Genomic DNA, 21,930 nt, shown 5'->3' on the forward strand with positions numbered 1-21,930 from the left:
TCAAAAGAGTGAAACAAAGTCACCAACATTTTTGAAAAATTCCTAAACTGTAAACTTAAAATGAATATTATTTTTGCCAAAGAATTGCGGGTATTACCAGGCGGCATTACATTTCTTCAAAATGATTCGCAAAAATATGCATAAGACATGTGATTTTCCGTGCATTTTATTAGAGATAAGAGAAAAAAAATTTCAATTTTTCGAATAAAACACACAGCAAACATAAAAAATGAAGAAAAAAATATTCTTAAGACTATTGGTCTATCTCAAATTCAAATTTGATGAATAATTTCTTAACTGAAACAGAATTCATAATATAGGATTATAAATCAGTTCATTCCTCTTTTTATTTCTTAATTAAATATTTAAGCTAAAGTAAAGCATTATTACAAATCGGTCTTGATTAGCATGGTACAACCTTCTTCTCAGACAGCACAAACTACAGCCTATGATTTTCCTAAACACACTAACTCAGAGTGGTCTATTTGTCGGCTCAAGTCAAACCTGATGAATTTTTATAACTTAATGGGATACTTAATTTTAAGTATCTTAATGGGATAATTAATTTTATAACTTAATGGGATACTTAAAATTTTCAATTTTATAACTTAATGGGGTAAAGTATAAATTGACTGAATTTAACAGAATGTATTTTAGCTTCAGTTTTCTTTTGCTTGCCAAACTTCAAACATTTCTTGAAGCTCACATTGTGACAACTTTATGTGACAACTCAATTGTGACAACTTTATGGACCAATAACATCAAAATGAAACGTTTCTGAAACAAATTGAAAATACTTTTAGCCCCTGGCTCAATGTTAAGCGTTTTCATACCTGAAAACCGAAATTTTCTACAGCTTGCTGTAGGTTGTTATACTAATTAAAATTCTTTCGTTGCTTTAATTCTCTCCTGTGTTGCCACATTAAATAGTAAAAGGAAACAAGCGGAAACTTGTCCTGTTTACAAACAAGCCCAACCAAACGTTGCCGCATATACTGAGAGAAAGGCTAGAATTAACAGGAATAAGACAAAACAGGTAAGTCCATAGGGCAAGCACATTAAAATATACTAGTTTCAATTAGTGATGTACCAATCATTTGGTTGGAAATGAAATGGAAGAATCTAAGAAAAGTAGCCCTCGGTTAGCAAGTTAGCCCTCGGTTAGCCCTCGTAGACTAAGACAACCACCGGGACTTTTTCACAGCATTTTAATGTAGCCATTTGTAATAATCTGAAATAGTAAATTGTAGTCTCATTTGTAGCTTAAAGAATAAAAGGATAAGGATAAAGATCCTCTAGAGCCATTGCTTGTGCATACAGCCTTGAATTGACACTTCAGTTACTGGCTTTTTTTAGAGGACAAGTAGCAAGCTTGTCATCCAACCTTGCTGCAGTGGAGATCGAACCCTGGGTCCCGTACAGTCAAGCAGAGCATCCATTCACTGTGCTACAACAGGGTAGCTTAAAAATGAGATAGGCCGTAAATTTAAATATAAAAGGCCGTAAAATATAAATATAAAAAGGCCGTAAAAATATAAATATAAAAGGCCGTAAAATATAAATATAAAAAGGCCGTAAAAATATAAATATAAAAGGCCGTAAAATATAAATATAAAAAGGCCGTAAAAATATAAATATAAAAGGCCGTAAAATATAAATATAAAAAGGCCGTAAAAATATAAATATAAAAGGCCGTAAAATATAAATATAAAAAGGCCGTAAAAATATAAATATAAAAGGCCGTAAAATATAAAAGGCCGTTTTCCACAATTTCCAAAAAAGGATGATATAGAAATACTACTTTCAAATTTCGATGTAGCTAATTAGTTCATAATTTAAAAAACATCCTAATTCGATGTACACAAATTCCAGTAAGATGCTGTTACATATGGCATATTTTGTTCCCTGAGAATGGAATTTGAATAAACACAAAATGACAGATTGACAGATTGCAATTAAAAAGTATTATTTTAGTTATTGAGAAAATGGTGTCGAATACTTATTAGTCATAATTACACAAAAGGGGCATAACACTTCAGACTAGATTTTTAACCATCAGACCCATCTCTGCTCTCCCTCCCTTAGCGGCTAGATTAATTCGCAACAACCTATATAATTTCATTTGAGGAAATTTTGTCATTAATTCTGTAACCAATAAATTATTTAGTGTCAAGGACACCATAAAAATATACAGTATAGAGAATTTGGTTCAGAAACAGGACATATCACAGAGCGCACAAAAGGTAGTTTTACTTTGCGTAAATCCTAAAAGCTTCAGTTACTAATTGGCATTTTGTCATTTTGCACGCGCGAAGGTGGAGTCATGAAGAAATATGCGAGACAAATTTGTCCCAAAAATCTTTAATGGAGAAGATGATTTTTGTTTGTTTTTTTCACTTTTTTTTTAGTTTTTCCTTTTTTAAGTTTTTTTCTTTTTTAGTTTTTTTTTCTTTTTTTGAGTTTTTTTTTTTTCTTTCGTTTTTGTCTTTTTTCTTTTTTTGAGTTTTTTTTATATTTAGTTTTCTTTTTCTTTTTTATTTTTTTTAAGGAATTTAGGAATTTAGTATAGGATTTTTCATGCAAAATAATATTTATGTTGTGGTGTCAAGCCTATTTGTTGCTTCAACTAATTATGCAAACATCTATTCAAAACTATTTACCATACATTATCAATATCTATTTATTCATTTTGTTTATTATACTTGCACATAATGATCTACGTCTTCTTTTTTGAACAAAAGTTTGTCTTACCTTTATGTTTCCCAAATCCATAGGTTTCTTTATAATGGTATGATAGTCTGTCAACCCAAGTAACTCAGCATCAACAGGTTTGTAGAATGGCCAAGCATATTGCTAAATAGAGACATAAATAAGGATACTTTCGATTGGACATGCGCTGTCAATGCAGCAGTTACCTTTGTCTGACACCTGAAAGCAGGCTTCTACGTCATACATGGAGATAAAAGCACTCCCAATAACAAGACTGAGTTTTCCTTTTGTATCGTAATATTCTACTTTTTCATAATTCTTCTTCAGTTTGATGTCAGTGGACTACAATGCCAAAGATTTCACTACTACATATTAAACAAATACGCATAAAATGAAAAAAAGCTTAAAAGATGGAAGCCAAAATATTAAACGCGGCAAACCTGACTTATTCACAAGTCAAAATAATTACTTGTGCTTATTAATTTTTTTTTTAATTTTTTTTCAAAATTACGATTTTTTTTACAAAAGCTTAGAAGATGGAAGCCGGCATTATTCACAAGTCAAAATAATTACTTGTACTTATTAATTTTTTTTACAATTTTTTTTACGAAATTACGAATTTTTTTTGCGAATTATTTTACGAAAGCTTAGAAGATGGAAGCCGGCATTATTCACAAGTAATAATTACTTGTGCTTATTAATTTTTTTTACGAAATTACGAATTTTTTTTATGAATTTTTTTACGAAAGCTTAGAAGATGGAAGCCGGCATTATTCACAAGTCAAAATAATTACTTGTGCTTATTATTTTTTTTTACGAAATTAAGAATTTTTTTACGAAAGCTTAGAAGATGGAAGCCGGCATTATTCACAAGTCAAAATAATTACATGTGCTCATTAATTTTTTTTACGAATTTTGACTTTTTGCGTTGTTAATCGTCATAAAATTTTGAAGAATTAGAACCTGAGATTCCCACAAACATGTCCACATATAAGAAAAATTAAATTCAGAAGTCAATGTGACTAACTCCATACTTAAATGCAGTTAATATATATTCTATTGTATATATCTTACGTTTTTTGATAATATATCTTACGTTTAATGTCTACAAATATATCTTACGTTTTTTGTGCGTTTCTTCGTACTTTCTACGTTTTTTACTTTATTTATTTATTTTAAATGAAAAACGGAGCATGGCATCAGCTTACCTCGATGTAAAAGCCATAGGCTTGTCTCTATACAAAAGCCATAGGCCATATCTCGCTGTATTTTATAATCATTATATTTCTCTTCTTGATTAACACTATGGCATATCAAATGTGATTATACTACTAAAAGTTGGTAATTCATGGTTACGTTAAACGTTTAAACATATAAGATATATGTTCTATATATTCTATGTGCCCGGATATAGAAATATAAAGAATATAATAATATAGAATATAAAAAATATAGAATAAATATAGAATATAAAGAATATAATATAGAAATATAGAATATAATATATTTTATGTACCCAGACACGTAGGCAAAACCGCACACAAGAAAGAAACTTCAATAATAGGATTTAAAAAAGTCGACATTGTATTTTTTTTCTATCAAATTTCCCAATTTATGCAGTATTTTGCACCAGAGTCACTTAAACATTAGAAAATGATAGGAAAGTGTCCCTTTCTTCTTCTAGCTCCCCCAAGTTAAATTACGTTTAGTTACTAGTTTTTTAAACTTCAGTTCAACTTCATAGGCTAACTTCAGTAAATAAAAAAGCAGAAAAAACGCAAGGACAGTGTCCCTTTCTTCTTTTAGTTTCTCCCAAGTTAAATTACATTTAGACACTAGTTTTTTGAACTTCAGTTCAACTTCATAGGTTAACTTCAGTAAATAAAAAACGAGAAAAAACGCAAGACTCCTTCACAGAAAGAAAACATTTATGGAACACAGGCTGAAATGAGAAAAGGTTCAACCTTCCACAATTACTGTTTTAACAAACTAATGTGCACTGTAAACAAACTAAAACTGTGAAGAAAAAAACCTTGAGCTACCTTTTTCAAAAAAATATTTACAAAAAATACGTTTCAGACACCACCAAACTCCTTGAAGTGGTATAAAGTACAATGTAATTAGTTGACTAGCCGAAAATCAATAATTATTTCAGAGTTTCAAGTTAAGATCTTCTGATTCGTCTACTTTTAAACAATTTGATTGGTTCTGATTGAAAGGAAATAAAAGAAAACAGACTTTTGAACAAAAGTTGAAGACTGAGCGTAGGGGAGATCTTTACGTTTAGGGAGAGCAAAAACATATAACGGTATGCTTCGCAGTTTTTCCTCGAAAACTTTAGGGAAACTTTGAGTCTAAGAGCGCAGACGGTGAGTCATAAAATATCTAACAACTTATGTTAAGGATGTGAATTAATGACACAATAGCCAGGAGAATTAACGTTCCAAGGAGTGGTCAATCTCCAAAATATGAGGAATTTCTCCCCCCCCCCCCATCTGAGGAATTTTGCCCCCTCTCATTTGATTGCTCCATAAATTTGCTGTTTTTAATCTACGAAATAAATTTATTAAAATAAACGTTAATATAAAATTTATTTATTAACGATATTAAATTATTTATTAACATAAAATATTAATCTATTATTAAAATTAAAATAAATTTATTAAATTATTAAAATAAACGAAAAGACGATGTTTTTAGCCCTTCATAAAGTTATATTAGTGAGTTCTAAAATTTAGGGAAACTTTGAGTCTAAGAGGGTAGACGGTGAGTATATCAGTGAGGGTAGACATCTATCTTCTAGCGGGCGTTTTCAAGCAATACACTATTAAAATTTTTGACATCACAATACCATATTGATCATGGCGTATGATAGGGAGCCTGGGACACTAATCGGTTTAAATTCTGATTAACTTTGCAATTTTAAGTCCTCGAGAGAATTTTAAGCAGATCAGTGGGTGAGACTTCTTTCAAATGCAAGACTTTTAGTTTTATCAATAGGAGGATAAATTTTTGTCTATCGTAGTGAAGTTCAGCTATTCTTAGAACCAAACTACAGCCTGGACGGGTAATGTAAACAGAAAATTACAAAAAACAGTCCCTTCACAATTACAAAACGAAACAGAAACAAAATAGAAAAAAATAAGTGGCGAATTATGTGTTTATAATAATAAGTGGCCAATAAGTGGTGAAATAAGTGGCGAACTAAGAGGCTCACCGCGTGCTTTTTTGAGAACAGTTCCTTCAATATTTCAGAACAATACTTCAGTGATTCCGACATCTTTTTGCGTCTCCCAGGGGTCTGAAAAGGAAATGAATTGAAAAAATGGAAATGGAAAAAACACCTTGTTTGAGGTGGGTTTTTTTTGTGGAGTTTTATCTCTTTATTGAAAGGAAATGAAGTGCAATTGCGTGTTTTGTTTTCAAAAAAACTAAAAATAAATTATATCAATTTTCCTCCATGATTTTTTTTTCCTTTTTTTTTACAAAATGGTCCCTGAAAAAAAAAAAAAATGCCAACACTATTACCTTAATATGTGCATCCTAGTAATTTACTAATGTAAAAAAACTGGCAATATTAGCAGAAATGTACAATTCCATTCAGATCCATAAAAATTTGAGTGTCTTGGAACAGCAGGGCGAGTGATGATAAGTGAATCTGTATACCCTGTAAGGATCCTGATGGCATAGATATTTGAGAGAAATTTTTTTAGCTATATTCTAGAGAATAAGCAACTAGATTGCGTAAATTTCAGAAATAATGTTGGCGTTCATTAGTTTTTCAGAGGTCTTTCTACAGAAAAATTTCTTAACCTATGCTTGTTGTACACTCAGAAATTACAGATTGGGACCTTTAAAATCCATATTCACGAAATCTATCTGAATTTAAGAAAAAGATTAAGTACGTAAGAAGTGAGCAGAATCCCCCGTCCCCACCATTAGTTGTCTGTGTCCCAATGTATATTTACAAGCGTTAGTGAATAAACTAAGCTTAATCCCAGATAATATATGAAAAGAAAATTACAAATACAGAAGAGAGAATAATGAGGACTTTTTTTTCCCAAGACAGCGAACGAACGAAACCTATTTGAATATTTCGGCCCTATATCTAAGGGTCGTCTTCAGCAAAGAAAATAATAAACAAGAACACACTTACAATAAAAGTTCTTAGCTAAAAATCTACTTTTTAAAATAGCCTAGGCATCATTACTTCTTAACGAAAAGTTCAGCCAAGACTGTGTGATAAAAGCTAACATTTTATCAAACAGTTCATGGTAACAAACTGTAGTCAGGAGCGACCCGGCTCAATAGTAACCAAAACTCTAAAAAAGGAAATCTTGATACCAATAGTTACATCAAAAGAATCGCATTTTAATGTTGATTTTAAATATATAACTTTCATCAAGTTTAGTCTTACTCATCAAAAGTTACGAGCCTGAGAAAATTTGCCTAATTTATGAAAATAGGGGGGAACACCCCCTAAAAGTCATAGAATCTTAACGAATTTTTTTTTTTTCAGGGGTGATCGGATCGACCCAGTGGTCCTAGAATTTTGCGAGAGGGCTCATTCGAACGGAAATGAAAAGTTCTAGCGCCTTTTTTAAGTGAACAAAAAATTGGAGGGCAACTAGGCCCCCCTCCCACGCTCATTTTTTTCCCAAAGTCGTCGGATCAAAATTCTGAGATAGCCATTTTATTCAGCATAGTCGAAAAACCTTATAACTATGTCTTTGGAGACGATTTACTCCCCCACAGCCACCATGGGAGGGATTGTTACACATGTTTGTTACACAAGTTAATTTGTAAGTTACGTATATCTTTTACTAATAAAAACGTTCGTAAAAAACTAAAAGTTCTAGTTGCCTTTTTAAGTACCCAAAAAATTGGAGGGAAACTGGGCCTCCTCTCCCCTCCTTTTTTCTCATCATCATTCGATCAAAACTATGGGAAAGCCATTTAGCCAAATAAATAAATATGCAAATCTTGCTTTAATTATTCATTTGCGGAGAGCCGAAATCAAAACATGGATTAACAAAAAAAAACTTTCAGAAATTAAATTTTAGAAAAACTGTTTTTTTTTACTGAAAGTAAGAAGCGACATTAAAACTTAAAACGAACAGAAATTACCTTGTACATGAAAAGGGCTGTTCCCTCTTCAACCCCCTGCTCTTTACACTAAGTTTTTACTGTTTTAAAAAGTAGAATTGAGAGAAAGAGTCAAACTTTAGCGCAAAGAGCGAGGTGCGTTGAAGAGGGAACAGCCCTTTTCATATACGGGGTAATTTCTGTTCGTTTTAAGTTTTAATGTCGCTTCTTACTTTCAGCTAAAAAAAAGCTTGTTTTTTTATTTAATAAGTTAAAAAGGTTCATTCATTTCACTAACTGTATTTATTAAAAATTTGAATAATTTCTTATTGTGATATTTGCCTTCTCTGCAGCTAATCTTGTAGTTCTTTTGGGATTGGGCTTGTTTTTATTCGTTCCTATTTTTGTTTTATTTTGAATTAGATTATTTTCTATAATTAATTTTGGGTACATAGGGTTTAGTGTGTTTCCACCCAAGTTTCTATTTAGGGATGTCTTCATTATTCTCTCTTCTGTATTTGTATTATGGAAAGGCAGTGTGGTCTTCGTCATTATAAAAAGAAAATTAAATAAAAATAATGCTTTCATCGTATAAATCACCTGGTCTAACATGTCTCTGACAACCTTTTTGACAGGCCTTCCAGAAGATTCCCTTCGAGATCCAAGAAGTGAAGAAGCAGGCTTCAGTGAAGGATTCTCCGATTTGGCGACCTTTGATCCACCTGCACCAGCTATGGTTGCTTGTGAAGGATTACTTGCAACTGTATCAGCTTTCCTTTTCATGCCTTTCAAGTTTTGCTAAGAAAAAAATAAATTTCTAAATTAGCTACCTATTTATTTAATTAACTTTTTGCATGATATTTCTATTGATCGTTTATCTGTGAAAGCACAACGAAAAAACGTATCAAATCTGGATCTCCAAAAGGCATGCCTAGGACACTAGCTTTTACTTACAAATGGTCAAAATATGATCATCTTTTCTGTCACAAGCATGACAAAATAAATTTAGGGACTACCATCCTAAGAGCGAAGGTTTTGTCACTCACTCTGCAGTTGTATAAAGTATAATTGGTGATACTACGTCGGCTTTTCCAAAAAGACAAGAATTCAGGGACCATTCCTTGACCAAATAAGACCCCATTTTTTTCCCTAAATTTTACCAGTTTAAAGTGTTTTATGAAACCTGGTTTCCTTGAAAGGAGGCACTGGAGGGATCCAAGGTCATATCTGAACTTCCAAACATACAGATTTTAGTTCGTTGCACAATATTAGTTTTAACAAGGTAGTACATGCTTCTCACAAATAACCAAACACACCAAATAACCGAACTCACAAAAACCAATTGCAATATTGGTTTTAACAAGGTAATACATGCTTCTCACAAATAACCAAAAACACCAAATAACCAAACTCACAAAAACCAATTGCAATATTGGTTTTAACAAGGTAATACATGCTTCTCACAAATAACCAAAAACACCAAATAACCGAACTCACAAAAACCAATTGCAATATTGGTTTTAACAAGGTAATACATGCTTCTCACAAATAACCAAAAACACCAAATAACCAAACTCACAAAACCAATTGCAATATTGGTTTTAACAAGGTAATACATGCTTCTCACAAATAACCAAAAACACCAAATAACCAAACTCACAAAAACCAATTGCAATATTGGTTTTAACAAGGTAATACATGCTTCTCATAAATAAATAAAATAACCCTCAATAAAAGATATAGTCACTTATTTAATTAGTTCAGTTTCTAGATCAAATTTCCATTAATCGTTTTTCTGTGACACCATAATATGTACAGTTGGGTAAACAAACATCCTCTATAAGAAGCAGAGCTAATAGCCCTCGTATGAAAAGCCTCCAAGTGCTACATACAGTTTACAGCATAGAGGACATAACCTCTCTTGGAGGACAAGAATCTCAAAAACACATCTGTGTTGTCAGTTAAACACATACCTACTTCCATATTTGTACACAGGGATAAGGGGAAGGGTGTTGAGCATTGGTGTCAATTAAGAACTGGACCCAGGAGGAGAGAAGACAGAAATCATCAGACAAATCGTCAAAAAAACGACACTCGAAGATATCATATTTAGGTATGTACAAAGTAGTGGGAGGGGTCTAAATAAAATGGCATTTACTTTCTTTAGTCCTAATTTGTCGCCTAATATGTCCTTAGACGCCTTAATTAGTCCTTAGCCCTAAATCCTTAAGCATCCTTAATTACTCTTAAAGTCCAATAAAACACCAAGAAAACACAATAGATTTTGGAAAAACGCCAAAAAGTGACATTTTGGATGCTCCTCTTTGGTCGCTCCATAGAGTTAATAAAATAGTATCAGCTCAATTTTTTAATCCTTAAAGTCCTAAATTAGTCCTTAATTAGTCTTTAGACGCCTAATATGTGGATACGCCCATAAGCGTCTTCATCTAGCCTTACTTTTGGAAACATCCAAATATTGTGGAATTTTAAAACCTTATGAGAGGTTCGGTCCCGTGAAGTTTTGAGGTTTGGGGAGGTGTTTTAGCATTGCCTATTAGAACATGCTTTGATGCCAAAGAAAAGAATTTATAATACTAGATCGTCTGCACTCTTGTGAAGGAAGGTCTCCACAAAAACCACCAAAGTGTAGTCCAGAGAGTGGTTTGGTATACAATTGGTTGGGTTACCTCCTAATAACTCAAGACCAGAAATTGTTTTATATTTCTCAAGATTTTGCTGTTGCTGATCTTTGAGTTCAGCAACAGCTGACAACTGAAAGTTATAAGTACAAAAACAAAAACGAAAAATTTGTATCTAAGGAAAAAGAGACGCATGCAATCAACTGTCAATCAGTCGTTCATTCAATCAATCATTATAATAGCAGCTAGAGGATTTTATTAGTGCTACTGTTACAATTGAAAAGACAGCACTCAATTTGTTTATTCAAATTACTGTCTCAAAAACTTAAATATTTTACATTTGAACAAGGCATAGTATGAGAGTATTATTTGAATTATTACTGAATTGCGAAATTTTTAGAGTATCGTGGATATGGAAACAATAGGCCTATTTGTATCAGAAAACCAGATTTTTTAACTTTTCTATCAATTGTTTCAAAATCATGAAGATTTTAGGACAGTACAATGCTTCGTACAGCATATATATGTTTTGGGCTGTAAAAGAAAGCCATACATTATTAAGCTGTTTGATATTATGTTTTGGGCTGCTTAGGAAAGCCACACATTCTTACGTTATTTGATGTTATATGTTTTGGGCTGCAAAAGAAAGCTACACATTCTTAAGCTGTTTGATATCACATGCTTTGGGCTACAAAGGGAAGCCACACATTCTTAAGCTGTTTGATATCATACGTTTTAGGCTGCAAAGGAAAGCCACACAATCTTAAGCTGTTTGATATCATACGTTTTAGGCTGCAAAGGAAAGCCACACAATCTTAAGCTGTTTGATATCATACGTTTTAGGCTGCAAAGGAAAGCCACACATTCTTAAGCTGTTTGATATCACATGTTTTGGGATGCAAAGGGAAGCCACACATTTTTAAGCTGTTTGTTGTCATATGTTTTGGGCTGCAAAGGAAAGTCACACATTCTTAAGCAGTATGATGTCATATGTTTTGGGCTGCAAATGAAAGCCGCATATTCTTAAGCTGTTTGGTGTCATATGTTTTGGGCTGCAAAGGAAAGCCATACATTCTTAAGCTGTTTGACAGCATATGTTTTGTGCTGCAAATGAAAGCCACACATTCTTAAGCCGTTTGATCTCATATGTTAAGGGCTGCAAAAGAAAGCCACACATTCTTAAGCAGTATGATGTCATATGTTTTGGGCTGCAAAGAAAAGCCACATATTCTTAAGCTGTTTGGTGTCATATGTTTTGGGCTGCAAAGGAAAGCCATACATTCTTAAGCTGTTTGACATCATATGTTTTGTGCTGCAAATGAAAGCCACACATTCTTAAGCCATTTGATCTCATATGTTTTGGGCTGCAAATGAAAGCCACACATTCTTAAGCCGTTAATCTCATATGTTTTGGGCTGCAAAAGAAAGCCATACATTCTTAAGCTGTTTGACATCATATGTTTTGTGCTGCAAAGGAAAGCCACACATTCTTAAGCTGTTTGATATCATATGTTTTGGGCTGCAAAGGAAAGCCACACATTCTTAAGCTGTTTGATATCACATGTTTTGGGCTGCAAAGGGAAGCCACACATTTTTAAGCTGTTTGATATCATACGTTTTAGGCTGCAAAGGAAAGTCACACATTCTTAAGCAGTTTGAGGTCATATGTTTTGGGCTGCAAAGGGATGTCACACATTCTTAAGCAGTATGATGTCATATGTTTTGGGCTGCAAAGGAAAGCCACATATTCTTAAGCTGTTTGGTGTCATATGTTTTGGGCTGCAAAGGAAAGCCATACATTCTTAAGCTGTTTGATATCATACGTTTTAGGCTGCAAAGGAAAGCCACACAATCTTAAGCTGTTTGATGTCATATGTTTTGGGCTGCAAATGAAAGCCACACATTCTTAAGCTGTTTGATATCATATGTTTTGGGCTGCAAAGGAAAGCCACACATTCTTAAGCTGTTTGATATCACATGTTTTGGGCTGCAAAGGGAAGCCACACGTTTTTAAGCTGTTTGTTGTAATATGTTTTGGGCTGCAAAGGAAAGTCACACATTCTTAAGCAGTTTGATGTCACATGTTTTGGGCTGCAAAGGAAAGTCACACATTCTTAAGCAGTTTGATGTCATATGTTTTTGGGCTGCATAGGAAAGCCACACATTCTTAAGCTGTTTGATCGCATATGTTTTGGGCTGCAAAGGAAAGCCATACATTCTTAAGCTGTTTGGTGTCATATGTTTTGGGCTGCAAGGGAAAGCCATACATTCTTAAGCTGTTTGACATCATATGTTTTGTGTTGCAAAGGAAAGCCACACATTCTTAAGGCGTTTAATCTCATATGTTTTGGGTTGCAAAGGAAAGCCACACATTCTAAAGCCGTTTGATCTCATATGTTTTGGGTTGCAAAGGAAAGCCATACATTCTTAAGCTGTTTGATGTATGTTTACACCAAATTTGGGCTGCATAGGAAAGCCACACATTCTTAAGCTGTTTGATCTCATATGTTTTGGGCTGCAAAGGGAAGCCACACATTTTTAAGCTTAAAAATTAAATACCTACATCACCCCAATTTTTCTTAAGCTATATATGATTTTTCAAGTTCCCACTTAGCCAGTTTCGAAAGTCAGATTTTCAATTATTTTTATTAATTTAATAATTAGATTATCAAATAAAAAATAAATAAATATTAATATCAAATAATAATATTAATTTAAATTATTTATTCATAAGGTAGAGACTAGTCATACTCAGCCAGTGTTCAAAACTTTGCTTCAAAAGGGTATTGGACTCATTCAAACAGAATTTAAAAGTTCTAGTGCCCTTTTTAAGTGGCCAAAAAGATTGGAGGACAACCAGCCCTCCCTGCCCCCATTTTCCCCTAAAGTCGTCGATCATATTTAAAAAGCCCAATCATATTTGATATGCTTATCATATTTGAAGGGCCCAATAACTAAGCCTTTGGATATAACATTCAAAGGGGTATTATATATTAAAAACAGTAATCACGATAATAAATAAATGGTTTTTAACCCAAGGATTTCGATTCGGTAATAATATGAAATCTTGCCGTTTCCTCTTCGTAGTAGAATATCTGTACACCTTTGAAGGTATTTGTTTCTATTGACACATTATTTTAATAAATACATCTTTTCTTTTTGTTATTTTGGGCTTCCATAGCAACAATTATTCATAAATCAGACAACCATAATCACGATCTTGTAATATCACTAAAAAAGGAAAATTGCAAAAAGCAGAGAAACAAAATATATTATCGAGGCCTTTTTTCAAGAGTAACAACTTTCATCTCTTTATTTATGTCATTTCTACCTCTTTACTTAGCCATTTCTTCCATTTGGCACCTTTGCTGAGGTAACCATATAAGGGTATGTCCCAAGGAGAATGGGTAACTACTATGAGTGGAAACTAGCGCTACTGGCAGAAAAAACCATCAGCGCCATCTAGCGTTTGATGACAATGGCATTTCTTAAGCTTTGTAAATTGACACTTATTACTAGACTAATTTTTATCAACAACACAAATTAATAATTATTGTTATTACACTTAAAAACATATTTTTAAACTAATGGCGTGAGATTATAAAAACAAGTTTTTCGGAGTAGTTTGGTGTCACCACATTCTAGATGGCGTTCAAGTGTTTTTTGTTGACACTAACGCCAGTTTCCCCTCTTGTAAGATTCCCATGCTCTTTGGGTATGCTCTAGTTTACATACATGATTCTTGTTGTATCATAATCAACCTGGTAATTCATTTTCGTCACAAGTTCATGGTAGTCACTATGGTGATCATGAAGATTCATTGATGCAAAATGGTATTTTGTAGTGAATACTGTGTCATTAATGGTGGCACTGTGGTCTTTTATTGTCTTCATGAATACCCATAATTATTTTTTGAGGGGGGGGGAGGCAGAAATTAAAAAAAACTATAAAAGCACATAAAAAACTTACAGAAAATTACAAAATTGTAGGAAATTCGTAGAAATTTTTGAAGGGTTGTACAGGCACGACCCTGAAGGAACCCCTTCCCTGTACCTGTGTTCTTATACTTTCTAATTTAAGGGAGCTTGACATGATGATTCACATTAATTTTTCTTATTTTAGTTGTAATTTAATATTATGTTTTAATAATGCTTCAAAAACTGGTTGAAAAAAGTTGACTTTTTTTATCAATTCACAAAGAGAGGCAACTTTTTGTCTTTGATCTTCCATTATCTACTTATTTACCATATTTCTTATACCCAATTTTAATTGCATAACCTATTTTTTGGATCATGAAAATGAACTCCAAGTAATTGAAGTGAAAAAAAATGAAAATCTCCTAAAACAGAAGCAAAAAATTGAATATGCATACAAAATAGAATCTACATATAAAACCAAAAATATAAATCTACTAAACATTTCCAAAAAAATAATAATCTCTTAGAAAAAAATGGAATTTATAGAGAAAATCACCTACCACAGTCGGTACTGGATCCTGGTTGTTAGTTTGAAGAAATGGTGGCACATTGGCAACATTACTACTCAGAACACTTTGTGGCTTACTTGGAGTAATTTTAGTTCCAGCGGGCAAATTTGACTGCAGTAAGCTAGACTGTGGAGTAGTTGGTGTAGGAGTCATTAATTTAGGTGTTCTTGGTACTGGAGTTCTTGGAGCTGGAGGTTGTTTTTTCACTTTAGGTTTTGGAGTAGGCATTTCAACCACGACTTCATCTTTTGGCATTTCTGTCACTTTTGTAAGGAACAATTTCTCAAGGGTCTGAGCCATTAAAACTATATCCTCACCAGGTTTGTTGTAAACATAACAGTTAGTAAACATAGTATTAAAATCTTGAATACACTCTTTAGCACACCAATAATAATTATTTTCCAATCGCTTTTTTATTGTTCCTAAATCCATTGGTTGCTTGATAGTCTTGTGATAGTCCTGGGGAAAAAATAGAGAATATAGTAACATTTAAGATGGAAGTGCAACAAAAAATAGATAAATCTATGCATAGATAGAATCTGAAATTCTTCTTTACAGTCCTTTTTTGAATAGGGCAAAATATATTTTGAAAATCTAAGCACAGACAATTTTGTTGTTACTTTCAATTTTGCAATGTAAAATACAAAAAAAAAATGTTTTTCAAAGAAAATACTAAAAACAGTATACTTTCCTAATCCAGGGGAAGAGAGGGGCAAACAATTTGGAGTGCAAAAGTCCTTTCCCTGCGTTTAGCAGGGCACTTGAGCACCAAAAGTTTCATATGGACGTTATTTCAATTCAGTATACGAGAAGAAACAAATAAATAACACAAAAAGATGAATAAAAGAAGATGAAAATATTGATATGGTAGAAGGCTAAATGCAATATTTAAAATAAAATTTACTTGATTGTATAATACAAAATTGTAAATCTATCTTGTGTTTGAAATCTGTGTTTTGAAAATCTATGATTATCGGTGTTTTGAAAATCTAAGTACAGACGATTTTGTTGTTACTTTCAATTTTGCAATGTAAAATACTAAAAAAAATGTTTTTCAAAGAAAATACTAAAAACAGTATACTTTCCTAATCCAGGGAAAGGGAGGGGCAAACAATTTGGAGTGCAAAAGGCCCTGCGCTTAGCAGTGCGCTTGAACACCAAAATTTTCTTTTGGACATTATTTAAATTCAGTAAATAAGAAGAAACAAATAAATAACACAAAAAGATGAATGAAAGAAGATGAAAATATTGACATGGCAGAAGGCTAAATGCAATATTTAAAATAAAATTGACTTAATTGTATTTCAAAAATTTTTAATTCTATCTTATTTATAATCATTTTCCAATCGCCTTTTTTATTGTTCTAATATCCATTAGCTGTTTGATAGTCTCGTGATTCTCCTATAGAACATAAGAGAATATCACTAATATTAGTAATATTGAATAAAAATATAATGTAGTCACCAAAAATGACAATAATAAATAGAAATACAACAGTAAATAACAGAAAATTGTAGATAAGTAATTTAGAATCAATAACATATCCTAAATAATAGTAAAAACAAAGTACTAGTATTAAATAAATACAGTATAAAAATGATTCACTAACATAATCAAATATGTTTTAATAAATTCTATATTGCTAGCAGCAATCAGTAGCAAAGCTGCTTGGAAAGTTTTGAATGTTAATCTTTTAACTTTTTTTTCATTTAGCTGCACAATGAAGTAGTATCTAGAGAGCTAGTAGTAATTATTTGCTATTCTGCAGCCCTCAAGCTTTTTTTCACTTAGCTGCACAATGCAGTAGTATCTAGAGAGCTAGTAGTAATTATTTGCTATTCTGCAGCCCTCAAGCTTTTTTTCACTTAACTGCACAATGAAGTAGTATCTAGAGAGCTAGTAGTAACTATTTGCTATTCTGCAGCCCTCAAGCTTTGTTTTCACTTAGCTGAATGATAATGTAGTGTCTAGGGTGCAAGCAGAAATTATTTGCTATTCTACAGCCCTAAAGCTCCAGATATTCATTTTATTTCAGCGGGCTAAAGGGCCTTGATTAAAGTGAGAAGATATCAAAAGGAACAATTCAAGGGAATTTCGAAACTTCAATAGAAGAAAGATTGAACAGGCCTTCATCCAACTCTATTTCAAAGTAAAAATTAGCCTTTTGGAGGGAGCAGTCCATTTTCCACTTTCATGTTTTCTCTTCATACCAAAATATGTATTCAGTCATTTTAGATCCAAGTATGAATACGAATAATGCTTATCCAACAAAATAATTCGAAACAAAATTCATGTTATTTTCCACAGAAAAAAATATTTAAAGAAATCAGCTTCTGAAAAAAAATCAAAATTTAGCATAGCCTCAGAGCCAGATCTAGGAAAAGGGACAGGAAAAACAAGGCCCTAACCAGTGGAAGTTGGATGGTTTGAGCCAGGGCACACTTAAACTCCCATTACTGAAAATCCTCTCTTTATCCCTAACTGCCAAAGGATAGTTTCAGGTACTTGTTTGACTTATCATACACTGAACAATAAGCTGTGCAAACAATCTGGATTTTACACCACTTTCTAGGGCTACAATGAAAGAGCTACCAGGGCCCTGGTTGGACTTTGCTGAAGTAAGGACGCTGGAACTATTTTTAAAATTTTAATTTCGGTTTTAATGGTTGTGGCTTACTGTAAGTCTCTTTTTTATATTAATGTTTTGCTGAGGACAGCCCTTGGACATAGGGTTGAAATGTTCATTCAAATTAGAATTTCTACTGTCTTGTGAAAAGAATTTCCTATTGTTCTTCTTGTTTTTGATGTTGAGCTTTCATAGCAGTTGGCTTGGGGGAAACTGGCTTCTTGTTCCTTCCTCAAGTATGCCACAGTAACAGTTAAAGCCTAAAGCAAGATTTAAATAAAAGTACTCCTGTGGGTGCAAGGAAACTTTCGACAAATGGCAGCATTTCTGCAGCCATCTGAAAATATTACTGTTAGTTGTGAAGACAATCAGTATGAGATGTAAACAATTGCTGTATCGTTTTTCATTTTCTTTTTCTTTGTCAAAAAATGTATATGAAACATATATGCCACAAAAACATAAAACATAGATGATATAATAATTCTGGTTGGACCAAATATTTATTAACTGCATATTTTCATCAGAAAAATATGACTTTTAATATGCAATAGAAAAAACTAAACACAGTTTTTGGCTATCTGTCTTTCAATTGAGCGTGAATGGTTAAGATTTTAAATCAGTACATTAAAGTTTTATGGGATATTAGGTTAGATTAACTCTTTAGTACATACCTTTAAAATGAAAATACTTACTGAAACATATCTGTATTGACAAACTTTTAGTTCCATAATTAGTTCTTATAAACTTTTTATAAAATATTTTATAAACTCTTATAAACATTAAATTTTATAAACTAACTAACTAATTTTATAAACTACTAATTTTATAAACAATAAATTTTATAAACTCTTATAAACATTAAATTTTATAAACTAACTAATAAATAATTTTATAAACTAACTAACTAATTTTATAAACTACTAATTTTATAAACAATAAATTTTATAAACTCTTATAAATATTTTTAGTTCCATAAACTTTTAGTCCATAATTCTACATCTGCAGCTTTTTATGTCATAGAACGGCAATTTTAATAACAGTAGAGCTATTTCTGTCATAGAAAGACATAGAAAGCTGCTGGTCTAATTGGACAAAACTTCTAGAAATGGATAGATGATTTTCAATGTATTTTTTCTCCTCCTTTTGACAATCATATTATAACTGGAATTATTATAGGGAATAATTTTCAGCTAAATAAGAAACAACAAGTCATACAGAAAAATCAAATCCATGTTAGGCTGATTTTGTCTATGATTAACTGAACTGAAAACAATTACAGGTAGCTTATGATTATTGTCTTTTCATCCATAGGAGTGATGGAAAAGCAAGCAAAACAACAGCTCAAAACACTCTGTAACTGACATTACAATCAGTGATGTAAAATCATCAAGCTACTGATCAACAAATCATCAATCAAGCTATTGATGTTAGAATCAGTGAGTAATTTCTAGCAACTGAATTTGAAAACTTACTGGTATATTTAATTTCTTTGCATCCACTGGAGACATGAAAGGCCAAGCAAAACGATGCTTCACAACAACCTTCAATACTGACTTGTGAATATACTGAAGCTGATTTGTTTGTCTTCCAGGTCTATGGGGTGGGGGAATTACAGGAGGCTGAACTATCCCATTTACAGGTTCTAAAGTCGGTTCTTCTCTTGGTGGAGGCTCTTTATCAACTGCTGAAGTAGTTGCAGGTACTGCAGCGGGTGCTTTTTCATCCACTGGTTCTTGTTTTACTTCCATGTTCATGTAAACTAAAGAAAACAGATTATAATGTCAATGTACAGGATCATATTTGCAATTAAGAGGCGTGGGGGTGACCCACCCCTCTGGTGACACTGGGTGTTATCAAAAAACAGATCAGAAGGACCAACCACTCTAGAGAGAAAAAAATTGGAGCTGAGGAATAGCTTGGTAGGTTGCTAGTGGAGGAACATTTTAGGAAGTTTATGATCTGGTGTACAGAGGATATATCCACAGTATCGCCATCTTTGTTGCCTCACAACAGAGGCGATGTCTGGTTGCCATATGCAAGCACTTAGCTCGTTGTATTACTAGAGCCATTCCCTTACAGTTCAAACTACTCTACAAGTGGTTCTTCCTCCTTTTATTTTATTGTGTTTCTGGATCATCATTATTTCTTTTCATTATAATTATTGTTTATTTATTTTTTTCATTTTCTGACTCTACCCTGTGCAGTGAAAATTTTATCTAAATATGAAGTTTCAGATATATACCCATAAAGTAGTATAGATTTTTTTCTCACATGAGAATTTTTTCTCACAATTCTCACATGAGAATTATCTCATGTGGGTGCAATGTAGCTTTGGATAAATGACTGCATTCCTGCATTCATCTACAAACTTCCATTTTTTCTGGTTTTTGGGAAGAAAATCTATATAAAACAATAATAATAGCTGAACAGATTTTTTTATCACAAAACATAGTCATACTTATTATTAGAAGAAAATCTTTATATTTACTCACTTCATACATTCTCTATCTTCCACATGGCATAACAAAGAGGCCAAAAAGAGTGTTATTAACATGTTCCTAACCTAAGCAAGATTTTGCAGCTTCCTTATTCATCAATAGACCAACTACCTGCTTATGCAGCCAATCCTTTCTAACTGAATGAATAAATTTCTTATCACCAAATTTCAGGTTTCCTAACCCTAAGAGAAGAGTTTTTTGGAACTCCAGACAAGTACAGTTCAAAACTTCTGAATTTATCAGTCAAAACCACAATATGATTGGGTTTTTTTTATGTTCGAATGTTTGAAATCACAATTTTCATACTGTTTAAGTCATTGAAATTGTTACAGTCTCAAGAAAAGCAGAGTCCTGCCAATACAGGTCAGGGACTAGTACTTCTTCACAAGTCAATGTTGGCTTAAAACCAGAAAGTAAGAAGACACTGCCAACTTTAGTCATAAGTGTAGTTTCTAAGAACTATTTGGGTCTCCTTTTGTTGAAAGCTACTTGAGCTGAATTTCAGAAAAAAGAAGCCAAATTTCAAGCACAGTTTCTCATAATGGACAAAAAGGGGTCAAATTCAGAGGTTTTTAGATAAAAAAAAGTTAGACTACAGGGAAGCTCTGTTTGTAAAGATCTCTTTTGAACCCACTTAAACGTATCTTTCTTCTTTTATCTGAGCAAAACACTAAACAGGATAAAAATATTTTAATATTGGGCAGAAGGCATCCAGAAAATTAATTTTAGGTTGTGCTTTGGAACCCAGAATTTCTTTATAGTTTTTAGAATTTAGATAGCACCATTTACATTTTTTACAATAAATATTCTACTTTTCATGTAAAGTTAGATCAGAAGAGATCACTCCCCTTAAATTTTGTGTTCCTAAACATTAGAAATAATAAAGAAAACATTGACATTAGAAGTGTTTTCATTATCCAATAAATTAGAAATAATTTATGAAGAATTGAACTTGATTACCTTAATGAAGTTACTAAACTTTATCAAATGGAAAGGGGTTGCACATTACCAGGGTACTTGGCATGGAACCTAGATACTTAGGTATGTATACAACATTTCAGAGAAAGAGAAAAGCTAATTGGGTCTCCTTTTTTGCATATACCTGTATGTTTTATCCTTTTGTGTTAAATGACTTACCCTCAAATATTCAAAACAAGACTTTGAAATTGTTTACAGATGATGTAAAGTTTTATTCTTAATTTTTACTCAAACAAATGCATGAATACTTCAAGGAAACATAAGCTAATTGTGATCATGGACCCAACATAACATCTTATACACTAATGGAGACAAATCTCTAATGGCAATTACTTATTATGTAGGCTAATAAGGCTGTATCTAAATTCCATATCTAAAGTGTTCAGAATAAAAGCTAAAATCAGGTGATTATGTTAATTACCTTGGAGTTTATTTTGACAAGTAGGCTACTACTTCACCTATATTTGCAAATAGTGGCATGGCATTGAAAAATATTTTAGTTGCTTTTTGATCTTGTCTTAACAGTTTGCCTGCTTCTACAGTAGACACATTGACAAATGTACCTTCATTGTAAGGCTATTCATTCCTTGGAACAGTTAGTCATCCTCTACCAAAAATAGCCTCTACCCCTACCAAAAATATGTAGCAGTTCAAAACCATTGGGTTGTCAAGATTTTATGGGAAAGAACTTAATGTTCAATTTGTTTCAAATGTTGGGTGTTGTAATTCATTAAATATTTTGCTTTATGGGTTTATTTGATGACTTTTTGTATATTTTCATGCAGGCCTACATTTGGCAATAATTATGCAAAAACTATAAATTACTAAAATTTGTGCACATTGAATATATTGCGAATTCGCAGTGTGTGCAATTTATAAATAAATGTCATAAGCTGATATACCTTTTAC

At 32.4% G+C, this 21,930-nt stretch overlaps 1 protein-coding gene across 1 annotated transcript in view; it reads right to left on the reverse strand.

The window, feature by feature from the left end:
* LOC136028454 (bromodomain-containing protein 3-like) overlaps positions 1-21,930 on the reverse strand; it is a 59,648-nt gene that overhangs the window by 33,359 nt on the left and 4,359 nt on the right. Inside the window, exons 2-6 of the mRNA XM_065706294.1 lie at positions 19,018-19,304; positions 14,911-15,378; positions 8,395-8,592; positions 5,927-6,010; positions 2,752-2,853 (exon numbers count right to left, since the gene is read on the reverse strand). Coding sequence (XP_065562366.1) covers positions 2,752-2,853; positions 5,927-6,010; positions 8,395-8,592; positions 14,911-15,378; positions 19,018-19,299 — 1,134 coding nt within the window. The 5' untranslated portion in view covers positions 19,300-19,304. The remainder of the gene's footprint in view (positions 1-2,751; positions 2,854-5,926; positions 6,011-8,394; positions 8,593-14,910; positions 15,379-19,017; positions 19,305-21,930) is intronic.

The sequence above is a fragment of the Artemia franciscana genome, chromosome 6, assembly GCF_032884065.1.
Source record: "Artemia franciscana chromosome 6, ASM3288406v1, whole genome shotgun sequence".
In the NCBI taxonomy this organism is placed as follows: Eukaryota; Metazoa; Arthropoda; class Branchiopoda; order Anostraca; family Artemiidae; genus Artemia; species Artemia franciscana.